Genomic DNA, 14,346 nt, shown 5'->3' with positions numbered 1-14,346 from the left:
CCCTCGACTACCCGGAAGTCTACATTGACTACCCGGAAGTCTACATCGACTACCCGGAAATTACCTTGACTACCTGTTTCTAGGAGAGTAAAGGGCACACTTTTCCATTTCACCCCTAAATCTCAAATTTAGGCTTTCGCTCTCAAACTTACCTTTATCTGTGGACCCCCACCAATCCCACATATACCCTTTATTTCATGATAATTTCACAGGATCCTCTAGGGTTTTTTCATGATTTCCTGCCTCTTTATAATATTTTCTCAATTCCTTCATGATCCCACTTTTCTGCCCACTGGCCTCATGTCATCGCTGAGAATCGTTTCTTGAAGTACATGTGTGGCTTGGCGTCAGTCTCACTGCCCTGTATTGGGCTGGCCGCTATCACAATGGTCGTTGTTCAGAGCCATCACTGACTGGTCTCCTTGCTGCAGTCATGGTATGTATGCTTGGTGTCTCCCTAGGGAAGGGACCAAGTTCTTGGTGTTTCTGGAAACAGGTTAGGTAAGTGCCAGCACCTAACCATTATGACTAAACCGAAGACAGGAGTGAATAAATGATGTCCCCAGTGCGACCTGAAAGATGGGCACAGATACTTACCCCTGCCTTGATGTATATAGGAACGAAAAACCACCCAAGCACTAACAGCAGCAGCAAGGCCTACAGAAAGAAAAGGCGACCGTAAATGGAACGAGACGTCGTCATGGACCTTCTCCCTTCACACGCTCTGAGTTGGAAAAGAAAAGCTTGTGTGGATTTTGACACACTTCCTTCAGGGATGGCCTGCAGAGAGCAGCTGTGGCTTCCTTTCCTGTGTATATAATCCAGAGGCCCTGGCGTTTATAGGCTTAACCAAAATAATAATTAAACACACACAAACACACACACACTTGCAGACAACACAACACAAATGCTTGTCGTTGAGGTGATTCCAACTCACAGCGACCCCGTGTAGGGTTCCTGAGTCGAAACATCGTTAAGGAAGTAGGTAGCCTCATCTCTCTCCCCTGGTTGGTTGGAACCACCAGTCTTGCAGATAGCCCTGTAATGCGTATTTGACATGATATCACAGCTCTATGGGACATGACAAGAGATGTGGGTTGCAAAACTGAACAGAAGGTAAAGGATCTTTGCCAAAAAAAAAAAATAAGTAGTGAGTTTAGACACAACAATGACACAACAATGAGTTGAGTGACACAACAATAAGAGAGAAAGTTAGCCATAAGATAATATTCCTCACCCCTCTCACCAGGTCTAGAAACATAACGATAATCGTAGAATTTTGCAATGATATGCAATGTTTACTGAGAGACTTCACATATATCACTCATGCTTATCTCACAACAATCACATAAGGAAGGCATGGTGAAGCAGTAATTCTTGAATCATGGAGAACAGGACACTCACAGCGTTAAAGGTCAAACATCGTAAGAGGTGCAGCTGAAATCTGTGCACCCTGATCCCCACACTCACTTAGTCATAGTGCAAGTGTTAGAGTTAGAGTCTAGGGTTAGATTCCATTCGGGAGTCCCTGACATTCTTTGAGAAAAATTGGGGACAAATTATTCAATAAGGAGTCACAAGCATTTGTATTGGTTTATGATGACTTCGTGTGTCTATCCGATGGTCTGCTTACACTTTCACTATAGCTCAACTTTCTTTTCCACAGACATCTTCCTCTGACTGATATGTATCCTTATCTATATACTGGAAATGATCAAAGAACATGAAAAAATTCAGCCACCCCAACAAAGATGTATGGCATGTGCAGAAAGCTGGGGTGATGTGAGTGGGAAAGAGGACATGACCTCTAGTCTTAGAGGTCATAGAACTTAATTATGGAGGTCTAACTTGTACTGGTAAAATAGCGGAATATTTGTGAACTTAATCACAGAGCCTTGTAGAGGCAAGCTACCATCCCACTAACCATTCGCTACTCATTCCAGGGTCACAGACTCAGGACCCACTTGATTACTAGCCCCCCACCGCTGGGATGAGCTGCAGGAAGTTCTCTGACACTTGCTAAATTTCATCCACAATGCATGCCCCCTACTGGGAGATCCTTTAATAGCTGCATATGTTTCTGACCTTGTGTTTGCTGCTGTACTTCCTGCATGTGTGTCTGTCTCTGCACCTGGAGGGTAAGCTCCTTAAAATAATGAAGTGTTCATATATATTTTTAATTCCTTGCATCTTTTAAAAGAGCTGGACACATAGTGTCAAGGAGGAGAGAAAATTGAGAGCCGAAATGGCCAAGGAGGTCATCAAAAAAAAAAATGGGCTTGAGTCGCATAAAAATGACACTTGTGCTAGAGGCAACTACTTGAGCAAAAGACCAGAGTATAAGACAGAGACTGGCTGACACACAAAGGGGCTGCAGGGAAATGTCTCGAAGGTCAAAAAGGGATGGACAAGGAAGAGGCAACAATAGAAATCAACCCGAAGAAGAATTAATACTGTACAACTGTCCAGAAGGAACTGAGCATCAGCTATGAATGTAATTGAAGGGGGGGGGGGTTGGAAAGCCCGTGATGGGACTTACATTCCATTCAAATGCTGCAGTGGCAATGCCTGAAGCTGCTCCAGTCCCAGCCAGCCCCACGAAGTGGCCACTGCCAATGTTGCTGGCAAAAAGAGAGGCGCCCATCTAGAATCCAAGAGAACAGGTTAGGGTCAAAGTTGCAAAACTCAAATCAGAATTCTCGAAGCCAAGTAAATGTTGAGATACTTCAATCACTATCTTCTTAGGGCAGGAGGTAGCAAACTATGACTCTGGACTCAATCTGCTGATCTACTTGTATGGCCCCGAAACTAAGAATAGTCTTTACATGGTTAAATGTTTAAAAATAACAATAAATAAATAAAGCAAAACAAAACAACAACACAAACCTAGAGAAGAAAAACATTTTGTGAAATGTGACAATTATATGACATTTAATTTTAGAATTCATAAATCACATCACACTCATCTGCTTATGTTCTGACACTATTTGTTTTTATGCCAGAATGCTAATCCTGTTTTGCAGTGATAGAGTGAATGGCTCAGAAACCATAAATACTTGAAATCTGGCACCCTACCAAAAAATCTTGCCAACTGATTGCTTAGGTGAACTGTGCTCGATAGTCCTCCTACTGTGATTGGAACTTGTCCCTTGTCAAGAACTTTTAGATTTCCCATCAGCACTCGCTCTTTTGATCAGCGACAAGAATTCCCAAAGCTGGGCAAGACTAATGCTTCCCTCCAGCCTGAGATCCTCTGAGACCCTCTTCTCATCTGTTACTGGCCCTGAGACCCTGAGACCCTCTTCTCATCTGTTACTTCCCCCTTACATCACCTACAGGTCTTACATCTTTAGCCCAAGATAAATCTCTTGAGTGGACACAGATCGGACCCTGTCGGACAGAGAAGAAATACTCCATAGGGTTTCCAGGCTGTCAACTTTATGGAAGCAGATGGCTTCTCTTTCTCCCTTCGAGAAGCTGGTCACTTCAACACTGAACTCACTGCACCACCAGAGATCTTGAAGAGTGGAACTAGGAGTCCTTAAATCCCAGACAACTGGCTCTCAGAACTGGTGACTAATTACAATTTAATAACTCTAAAGCTAAGAGCCCTGAATAAGGATTTAGGGGAACAGGTATCAGTCAGTAAGTGGGCATCCAGTATAATTCAGAAAACATCATGATCCCCATGTTTCCTTTATTCACTCTTACATAACATACCAAATCAAACCGACTGTCATCAATTCAATTCCAGCTCAAAGAGACACATAGAATATTTAATTCTTGGGAATTCTGACTCACCGGCCACCAGGCCACATTTCGACCAGCCAGGAAGAAGCCTCCAACAGTGTCCCGATTAGTCTTCAGCATGGCCTGAACAGAAGGGTAGCAAGGTGAGGGACAAACTAAGAACAAGCACCAAGCCAGCCAGCTAGATGCTCCGGCCTGGGTGCTGACAGGGGCCACCACTTTAGCACTTCGAAAGAGAAACATTTTCCTGAAAGCTATGCTATAGCAGAAGTTATGCCTTACGTGGTATACTTTTAAATCTTAAGAGGCACAAACACCCAAGTTACATAAAAACCTGGAGCTGGAAGGAACTTAAGAAATCCTCTCCTGCAACTTCTGCCCTAAGTGCTTTGTTTATTCCATTCAAACATTGGGAGCTAACGCCAATGCTAGGCTTGCGAGAAACTTTGCATCCTCAATTTGACTCATCAGGAAGGAACAAGAGGAAATGGACCAAGTGGCCAACTCCGTAAGTTAGACAGCCAACAATAAATGAAAATAAAATGAATAAGACGAGAAAAAGAAAGTCCTTATTCCCCCGTGTCAGCCACTGAAGTTGCCGAACAGAATAAACCGGAAGTCCTCTGTGCTGGTGATCTTCACAGTGATGGGGCTGCTAGGGGATAAAGCCACACACGCTGCTCAGGTTAAACTTACTTATGTTACACAGGCAAAAATGACTTTGCTAGAAAGACAGTGGAGTTGGTGAAAGTTACCGAGTGTCCTTAGCTTGGTCACTCCTGGTCCTCTCCCCTTCTACCTCATGCCTACCCCAAAGCCTCAGTGGACTACCACATACCCACAGCCCGACCACCATCACCACCACAAAATAGATGACAATGACAGAGATGTCAGCAGCATTTTGGATGCGCCTTGACATTTCAGGTAGCTCCGGCACCCCAGCCGTGGCGCTGGGGCTAATTGTAGTGGCCATGACTTCAGATGGTGCTTTTCCCTCCTGGTGGCCCTTTCTTTATATAATATCTGGGTTAATGATCAGCCTCCTGCAGGTGGGGCATGATATCAGCGCTAGTGTTTGGCCTGGGGACCTTTAAACCTATCCTCTGAAGCCAGGCTCAGAGACTCTGGGCTCCATTAGTCAATGCTGGCCGAGGTGACGGCTAAGAATGAGGCAGGAGGGTCCGGAAATTGGGTGAGATCTGGAGATGGAATGGCCAGGGTCATTGAGTAGAGACACGGGGCATTTACAAAAACGTGGCCAGGTTAAGTAAGGATCAGGGGGAAACAAATGGAGCCAAGTGAAAGAAACAAAGGGGCTCAGAAATCAATTAGGAAGGAACTGAAGGTGATGATTCTTCATAGAAAAGATGTAGCTGGAGGCACAGGGAATCCAGGGTGGACGATACCTTCAGGACCAGGGGTGTGAGGGACGATGCTGGGAGAGTGGAGGGTGAGTGGGTTGAAAAGGGGGAACTGATTACAAGGATGCACATGTGACCTCCTCCCTGGGAGATGGACGGCAGAGAAGGGGGGGAAGGGAGACTCCGGATAGGGCAAGATATGACAAAATAACAATCTGTGAATTATCAAGGGCTCATGAGGGAGGAGGGAGTGGAGAGGGAGGGGGATAAAAAGAGGACCTGATGCAAAGGGCTTAAGTGGAGAGCAAATGCTTTGAAAATGATTAGGGCAAAGAATGTACGGATGAGCTTTATACAATTGATATATGTACATGTATGGATTGTGATAAGAGTTGTATAAGCCCCTAATAAAAATGTTAAAAAAAAAAGAGAGAAAATGATTAGGGCAAAGAATGGATTGCGATAAGAGTTGTATGAGCCCCTAATAAAATGTTTAAAAAAAAGAAAAGAAAAGATGAGATTCCTGAATGAGAAGCTATATCCCTTTGAAAATGAACTTAATTATGTATTTCCTGGATTTAAGGGACCAATAGTTTTCTGGAAAGGACAACCTAAAACGGACGATGGTGAGCTAAAGAGGGAAAGGAAATGACTATACCAGGACAGCCCAGCCCATGGGGTGTCTCTGTGTCTGAATGATACCCTATTGATAAACGAATGTTACCAGTGTCCCTATCCTGAATCCTGAGAGTAGGCCTAACCTAATCCCTAACCACATTACACATAAAACACGAGTCTTATCCATAACCCTAACTATAAAGAAAAGCATAATCCTCACTAACTCCAACCCTACCTCCACCCCTACCCCTAACCATAATTTTAAACCAACTCTAAAGGTAGTCCTAACCCTAAACTTATTCTATCCCTAATACAAACTTAACCCCAATTCTAACTATAATCCTACAGATATTAACCCTAACCTTAACACTATACCTCAAACTAACCATATCCTTATGGCTAACTTTAACAATCATGATATCCTTCAACTTTTACCTAACACTAATCATAACCCTATCCCTAACCATAACATTATCCTGACAGCTAAACATAACACTACCCTAATCGTCACCCTAACCCTAAACCTACACATACAACTAATTCTAATCCAAACGGTAATCATCATCATAACACAAGCTCCAATGCATAACTTAACCCATTCTAAGGCTAACCCTAAACCCTAACCTTCACCCTAACTATAACAATAATTATTAGTTTACTCATGTCACAAACACTACCTCTAACATGAACCCGAACCATAACTCTAACCCATCCTAATCACATCTCTGTCTCTAACTCGAACATTGTATGTATTCCTATCCTCAAACTAGTCCTAAACCTAATCCTAACCATAACTCTAATCCTGTCCTTGACCCTAACCCTAATTCTATCCTTAACCCTAACCATAAACCTAAACTTAATATCATATTGAACAAAAAATTTAAACCAAATACTATTCCAAATCTGAACCTTAACTTTAACCTTAACCTTAAACCCGACCATGGTGACTGAATGTAGGAGAGGAGCCTTCCAGGCCTTCATTTGCTGATGGGACACATTCAAGGTAAGAAGAGATTGCTGCAAAATCTACTAATAATCAGATAAGGAAACTCTGGTACACAGAGAGAATGGAATACTATGCATCCCCGAAAACAGTGATGAAACACTTCATGACATGGACGGACCTAGAAACCATTGTGCCAATAAAGTCTATCAATCACAAATGGACGAATATTATGAGTCCACTAGTATAAGAATAAACACCAAGACAAAGGCAGGCTTCTAACTCTCAAGTCACATAAACTTCTAATCCAGTTTCCCAAACATAGAGGCAGAGAGCCAATCTAGCTCCCATGAACCATACCCCACCCCTCTTATATGAACATCTTTTAAAAATAATTTGTATCCATCATTTTCAATGATAGAAGACCAACTATAATTCTAATTAGTGGTTCTAATTCTTTTTCCCAATAGTTTTATTGAGATATGATTATATACCATACACTTCCATATTTCAGTCATATTTTAAAGAATTATATATACACCTGCACAATCTGTTCTAGTGCATCCTCCCTCCTCCTATATTCATTATTCGCTCTCCAATCCCCCCTCAACCTTCCCCATATCCCCTATAGGCGATTTCATCAATTGTTGTCTCAAAACATCTGCTCTGACTGTGCTTCAGAAACAGGAAAGCATGCAAAGTTGACAACAGTCTATATAAATGCAGGAAATGACTACCAGCAATATTAAAATAAGCCAGAAAGAAAAATCCGTTTGGAAACAAGCCAAAAGTATTTAACCCTAGAATAAATCCAGAATGGGTCAGTAGGGAGATCAAATGACCAGGTATCATATTATGCCATAGTTCCATCCACCATAATCAAGTTCACCATAATCTCTGTCTCATAGCAAGGGTATTCACATCTCCCACCTGTGTTTGTGGGAGTATTGCCAGAACCCTAGTCCTCATTGGTACTTTGTAGATCTTCTGCAAATTGGGTGTTTAAGCTCTGATATCTTTCCCTCCATCTTATTTGGATTTTATTATTTATAATCCTTGGATCACACGGGTGACTGTGCTTCTTCCATGTGGATTTAGTTGATGCCTCACTTAGATGGTTGCTTATTCGAATACACGCCTTTAAGACCCCATACACTATTCTTTTTGATAGCACCCATATCTTCAGTGATACCTTAATGAAGGCCAGTATCTAGCAAGGCCATGTTATAAGGACTAAATGTTCTTGGATTAGTGCTAGATTCAAAGGGAGCCCAGAATCCATTCACTTGTCTACAGATTATGTACTATTGTGATTCACTTTAGAGTCTCGTCATTTTATGATAACCTTTTCAATCATACGCCCCCCCCCCCCCCCGGAGTATAAGACAATTCCATTGATAGGGTCATTAATTTATCCAGTGGCATAGACTTGAACATCCTACTGAGAAAAGGAGGAAAAGTAAGACTTTCGATCTACAGGTTGTTGATTTGTGCAGATTGAATTATTAAATGATTGTGCTCCATTTACCTTGACCATGGGGGTTGGTGCTCAGGAAAGAATTCAAGTAGCATTCATTTAGAAGGGCAGATCCTTGCCTATCAGATTAATTAATGCATGTGACATGAAAGCAAAGAGGGTATTAAAATAGTAACTATATGGTGGTTCCGAGCCACCTTTCATTGGGTGCCCACTAAGCCCGGGATGCTAACCAAGGTCCAAGCACTTCCAAATCCACGATCGCTGTATTTATCTCTTCGGGGCTACAGGTAATTTTGAGGGAGAACCCAGTTCACTTGGTAGAATTCCCATGACGAGTTCTTCTGGTGTGACGATGAGGGATGCTGGTTCCTTGGAAAATGAGAGTCGAAAGTCACCGTAGTACAGAGCACAGGGTGTGGCTCTCTGAGGGTTGGGTAGAAACCAATTCAAAGTGTTGAGCCAGGAACATATTACCAGGTTTGTACTCCCTTTTGGCTCTCTGTAATTGTTGAGCGTCCTTTCCTGATGTGAGGTTGCCCTTTACCATTTACCCACCAACAAAAATAAATGCCTCCTCTGAAATCTAGATGCGCCCCTTCCCTGATATCGACTTGACTTTTAAGTAAGGTTCTCAATCCTGTGGAGTGTCTATTGACCTTATCTCAATGTTGTATGGCTTTACGTGGATGGTCTTCTCCTTCTTCCCCCTTCTTGAAGGAGTGACCCCAGCAGATGTGAGGTCTCCTCTTCCCAGGTGGTTCTTCACATATGCATATTAGGGAGATGATGTTCATGGACAGTAGTCAGGCTCTTTACCCATTTATTTGCAAATTGGTCTCTAAGATTTCTTTAATTGATGTTTTACCTTGTAATAGTGGGCTGTACAGTGTTTGTCCTTTTGTGATTAACTGCACTCAGCATAATGGTTTCCAGGTCCCTCCATGTCATGCAGTATTTTGTGCTTCGTGGCTGCTTTTTTAGGGTCATATAGTATTCCATTGGTTGTATGTACCATAGTTCCTTTATCCATTTATTACTGGGCATTTGGGCTGCTTCCAGTTTCTTGCTAGTGTGAACTGTGCTGCAACAGACATGGAAGAGCATACCGTACATCCACTTAGGTTTTGTCGCGTGTCTTTGGGGAATATGCCCAATAGTGGTATTGCTGGATCATAGGGAATTCCCATTCTCATTTGTTTTAGGCAGAGCTGCATCCCAGTATTCCAGAGTGGTTGTATGTATTTACAAGTCCACAAACAATGTACACAAGTTCCATTCTCTCCTCATTCTCTCCAGCATTTGTTGTTTTCTGTTTGTTTTTAATTTGGTTAATATCGCAGGTGTAAGGTATCATCTCATTGTGGTTTTAACTTGCATTTTCCTGAAGGCTAGTTATCCTGAGCATTTTTTTGTTAGCCATTTGTGTGTCAATTTTAGTGAACTTTCTGTTCAGTTCTTTCCCATTTCTTAATGGGATTTTTTGCTTTCTTAAATTTGTTACTTTCTTATTGAGCTGTTGTAGAGTTTTGAAAATTTTGATAATTAGATCTTTGTCCATTGTGTCATTGGTAAAAAATTTTCTCAATCTGTGGGTTCTCATTTTACTCTCTTGATAAAGCCTTCTGATATGCATTAGTGAAGTATTTTCAACATGCCCCAGTCATCTATTTTGTCTTCTGTGTGTGCCTCCTCTATGATACTTGGTAGTCTGTGTGTGCTCTGCAATAGGGCCCTTAAGCTTGTTCCAATTTTCTCATCGGTGATCCTGATAGTTCTGCGGTTTGCATTTAGATCTTTAATCTATCTTGAGTTCATTTTTGTGCATGGGGAGAGATATGGGTCTTGTTTCATTCTTCTGCATATGGAGATCCAATTTAACCAACATCATTTGTTGAAGAGACTGTCCTTAGAAATAATTTGATCCTTTGTTGAAGATTAGTTGCCTGTATGTAGGCTGATGCATTTACTTCTGGGCTTTCTATTCTCTTCCGTTGGTTCATGGATCTCTTGTTGTACCAGCACCAGGCTGTTTTTACTAATATGGCTATGTAGTAGGTTTTCTAGGTCAGGTAGTGCAAGACCTCCTACTTGGCTCTTCTTTTCAAGAAGTCCTTTGCTCTTGCTGGGTCTTTTGCCTTTCCATATGAGGTTGGACATTCGTTTTTCTAGTTCTTTAAAGTATGTATTTGGGATTTGGATTGGAATTGCATTGTATCTATAAATTGCAATGACATTTGCACATTATTAGGTCTACTTATCCATGAACACGGGATATTCTCTCGTTCACGTAGGTCTTTTGTGGTTTCTTGTAGAAGTGTTCTACAGTTTTCTCTGTATAGGCCTTTTTTTTCGCTGGTTAGGTTTATGCCTAAGTATTTCATCTTATGTGTGGTGCTTATGCCTAAGTATTTCATCTTATGTGTGGTGCTTGTGATTGGTAGTGTTTTCTTAATGTCTTTTTCATAGATCTCTTTGCTGATATACAGAAATTCAATTGAGTTCTAGTTAATTTTCGATCCTACTACTTTGCAAAACCACTCAATTGTTTCCAGCAGGCTTTTTGTGGAGACGTTTGAGTTTTCTATACATAGAGTCATACCATCTGCAAAAAATAGAGGTTCCTTTCTTCTTGGTCTAATTCCCTTGATTTCTTTTGGGTGTCTGGAGGTTCTAGATAAGACTTCCAGTATGATGTTGAATAAGAGTGGTAATAGGGGGCATCCTTGTCTGGCCCTCTTTTTCAGGGAAAATGTTTCCAGGTTTTCCTCATTGCGCATGATCTTCACTGTTGGTTTTTTCATATATGGCTTTTATTATGTTGAGAAATTTTCCTTATGTTCCTATTTTGTTGAATATCTTTATCAGGAATGGGTGTTCAATGTTGTCAAATGCCTTTTCTGTAGCTATTGGATATGATCGTGTAGTTTTTGTTTCTTGTCTCATGTATGTGGTGGGTTACATTGATTTTTTAAAAAAATGTTGGCCTATCCCTGCATCCTAGAATGAATCTCACTTGGTCATGGTGATTTTTTTTTTCTTAATAGATGTTGCTGGGTTACATTAGCCAGAGCTTTGTTGGATATTTTTTGCGTCTATGTTCCTGAGGGATATTAGTCTATAATTTCCTATCTTTATTTGGTCTTTGCCTGGTTTGGGTATCAGGGTTTTTCTTGTTTCATAGAGTAAGTTTGAGAGTTTGTTAACTTTTTCTGTATTCTGGAATAGTCTGTGTAGCATTGGTGACAGGTCTTCTTTGGCTACTTAGTAGAATTCCCCTGTAATGGAATTTTCTTGCTTGGAGGTTTTTTAATGACCTGCTTTATTTCATCATTTGTTATGAGTATTTGAATTTTTCCACATCTGTCAGCATTAATTTGAGTGGATTATGTGTTTCTAGGTATCTGTTCATTTTTTCTAGATTGTCAAGTTTGTTGGATTAGTTTTTCATAATGGTGCATTATTCTTTTTATTTCATTTGGATCTGTTATAATTTCAATGTTTTCATGTTTTATTCTAGGTAACTGCATCTTTTGTTTTTTTTTCCCCTTTGTTAAGTTTGCCAGAGGCCTATTTTGTTAATTCTTTTTTTGGTTGGTAATCCCTTCAATGAACTAACTTCTTGTCTTGTTAATTCCACCCCACCCCTTTTTATGTTGTTTTGTTTTCCAGATTTTTTTCCTGCTCTGATAATTACGATTAATTTTCTTCTTTTATTGGAGGGTTGGTTATTTTTCTTGTAAAATTTTGAAAGGTGTGTGTTAGGGTATTGATTTTGGATTTTTCTTTTTATTTCCTATGTGTACTGATTGCTATAAATTGGCCTCTGATTGCTGCTTTGCTATGCCACAAAGGTTTTGATATGTGTGTTATCATTCTCCTATGTCGCAAGGAATTTTTAAAAAGTTCCTCCTCTATTTACTTTATTATCCAATCATTTTCTTAATATTGTGTGATTCAATCTTCATATACTTGTCTTTATGGTTCTGTTTATTTTATTATTGATTTCTAGTTTGTGGTCTAAGAAAATAGATTGTGGAATATAATTTTAAAAATTTTGTTAAGGCATGCTTGAGATCCACTATGTGTTCTATTCTTGAAAATGTCTCATGTACCTTGGAAAGAAGAATATATACTGTGTTTTTGTTACATGGAGCATTCTATATATGCCTTTGAGGTTGAGTTTCTTGGTTGTGGTGTTGAGCTCTTTTGTGTCTTTATTGATCTTCTTTCTTGATGGTCGGTCTTTCCTTGAGAGTGGTATGACGTCTCGTGTTATTATTGTGAAAGTGTATATATCCTTTTCCAGGACTTGATTTCCTTTTCCAGGTCTTGATTGGTATATTGTGAGGGTCTTTCACTGGGTGCATATATATGTTTATTATTATGTCTTCTTGGGTTATTGTTCCCTTGAACATTATGTAGTGACCTTTCTTGTCTCTTATTACATTATTTACCTTGAAGTCTATTTTCTCCGGGATTAATATTGCTATATCTACACTCTTTTGGTTGCCATTTTCTTGGTATGCTTTTGTCCAGCCTCTGATTTTTACACTATTTATGTCTGTTTCTGAGATATGTGTCTGTAGGCAGGATACTTATAGATTTGGTTTTCTTATCCATTCTGCGACTTTCTGTCTTTTTTGTGGTTCATTTAGCCCATTAACTTTTAGTGAGATTATTGACATGTTTGGATTTGTTGGTGTCATTTTGCTTTGTATTTGTGTGTGGTGCATGAGTGTGTGATTAGTCTATTTGTTCTTACTGTATTTCCTTTTTGTTTTGGATGTTACTCTGTATGTGATGGGTTTTGTGAGGAATTATCTTGTACGAGGGGGTATCAAAATATACCTGGAATTTTTTTCAAGCTATGTATTAAAAAATTTAACCAAACAACCATATCATCTTCAAAATACAGTTAATATGTTTTTCAAATCTGCAATTCCCTTCTTGGAAACATTTTTTCAAACTCATGTTTGGATGGCTGACAGCAGATCCATTTTTTTCTTCACCTCTTCTATGTCGTCAAATCTCTGCCCTTTCATGTTCGTCTGTATTAGCGGATACTAAAAGAAGTCTCACAGAGAAAGGTCATGTAAATAAGGTGTGTGGAGCAAGAGAGGCATGCTAATTTTTGCCAAAAACTGGTGCAAGATAGCTGCATGACCAGTTGCATTGTCGTGGTGGCAAAACCAATCCCCTGTCTGCCAAGGATCAGGCCTTTTTTGTCATACACTCTTTGTGCAATCTTCTCAGAACCTCTAAATAGCAAACTCAATTAACAGTCTGAGTTGGTGGAACAAACTCCAAATGCACGAGAAGTTGACATTTTTGTCTGTTTGGGAAGTTGACGGATGTTCAGAATGAGGTCTGCCATCAACTGACATTTCACCTTTTTTGAAAAAAGAAAACCACTCATACACTAGAGTTTTTCTCATAGCGCTGTCCTTGTAAGCTTTGTTCAACGTCACAACAATTTCTGCAGCATTTTTCCAGAGCAGGAAACAAAATTTCACAGATACATGCTGTTCTCTTAAATTGGCCATCACCAAAAATGAGATTTGAGCAAAGCTGCTTTTACAAAAAAAAATTCACTGTGACCAGAAAGAACCTTCTTAGGCAATGCTAGTGGGTGCACTAACTCAGAGCGAGTTGTTCAATGCTCCCGTAACAAAAGCGTACTACAAAAGCTCCACTCTGCCCTGCACAATTCTGTTTTGTTGTTGTATGTGTGAGAGGTACCTCCTCATATCTTGGTTTTAGGTTTCTGTACTGTTGTTGTTGATTTTTTGGCCATAGTACTTTATTGAGTATTTTTTGTAGTGGTGGTCTTGTTTTGTGAATTCCTTTAGTTTCTCCTTGTCTTGGAATGCTCTTATTTCTCCAACATATTTGAGTGATAATTTTGCTGGCTAAAGTCTCTTCTTCTCTGGCTGCGTTTAGAATTTGTTGTTGTTGATGGTAGACATCGTGACTACAATATGCCATGGAGTTTTCCTTTTGTGATCTATCCTGGTTGAGGTTCTTTCAACTTCCTGGATGGTCATCTTTTCATCTTTAAGCAATGAGGAATGTTTTCTTGTAGGAGTCTTGCACTATACGCTCTGTGGATTTTGTTTGTTTGTTTGTTTCTTCCTTTTCTGGAATCCTAATAAGATGTAGATTGTCCTTTTTGATTGTGTCCCACACTGTTTTCA

At 40.1% G+C, this 14,346-nt stretch overlaps 1 protein-coding gene across 1 annotated transcript in view; it reads right to left on the bottom strand.

The window, feature by feature from the left end:
- The window catches only part of LOC142428942 (solute carrier family 5 member 4), a 55,650-nt gene extending 50,927 nt beyond the window's left edge, over positions 1-4,723 (bottom strand). Inside the window, exons 1-4 of the mRNA XM_075533866.1 lie at positions 4,589-4,723; positions 3,802-3,873; positions 2,540-2,644; positions 598-657 (exon numbers count right to left, since the gene is read on the bottom strand). Of these exons, the coding sequence (XP_075389981.1) occupies positions 598-657; positions 2,540-2,644; positions 3,802-3,873; positions 4,589-4,723 (372 nt within the window). The remainder of the gene's footprint in view (positions 1-597; positions 658-2,539; positions 2,645-3,801; positions 3,874-4,588) is intronic.
- Between the last annotated feature and the right edge of the window lie 9,623 nt (positions 4,724-14,346).

Source organism: Tenrec ecaudatus, chromosome 16 (assembly GCF_050624435.1).
Source record: "Tenrec ecaudatus isolate mTenEca1 chromosome 16, mTenEca1.hap1, whole genome shotgun sequence".
NCBI classification, from domain to species: domain Eukaryota; kingdom Metazoa; phylum Chordata; class Mammalia; order Afrosoricida; family Tenrecidae; genus Tenrec; species Tenrec ecaudatus.
Note: the sequence above shows the minus strand (reverse complement) of the source record. Positions and strands in the feature narration are given on the sequence as shown.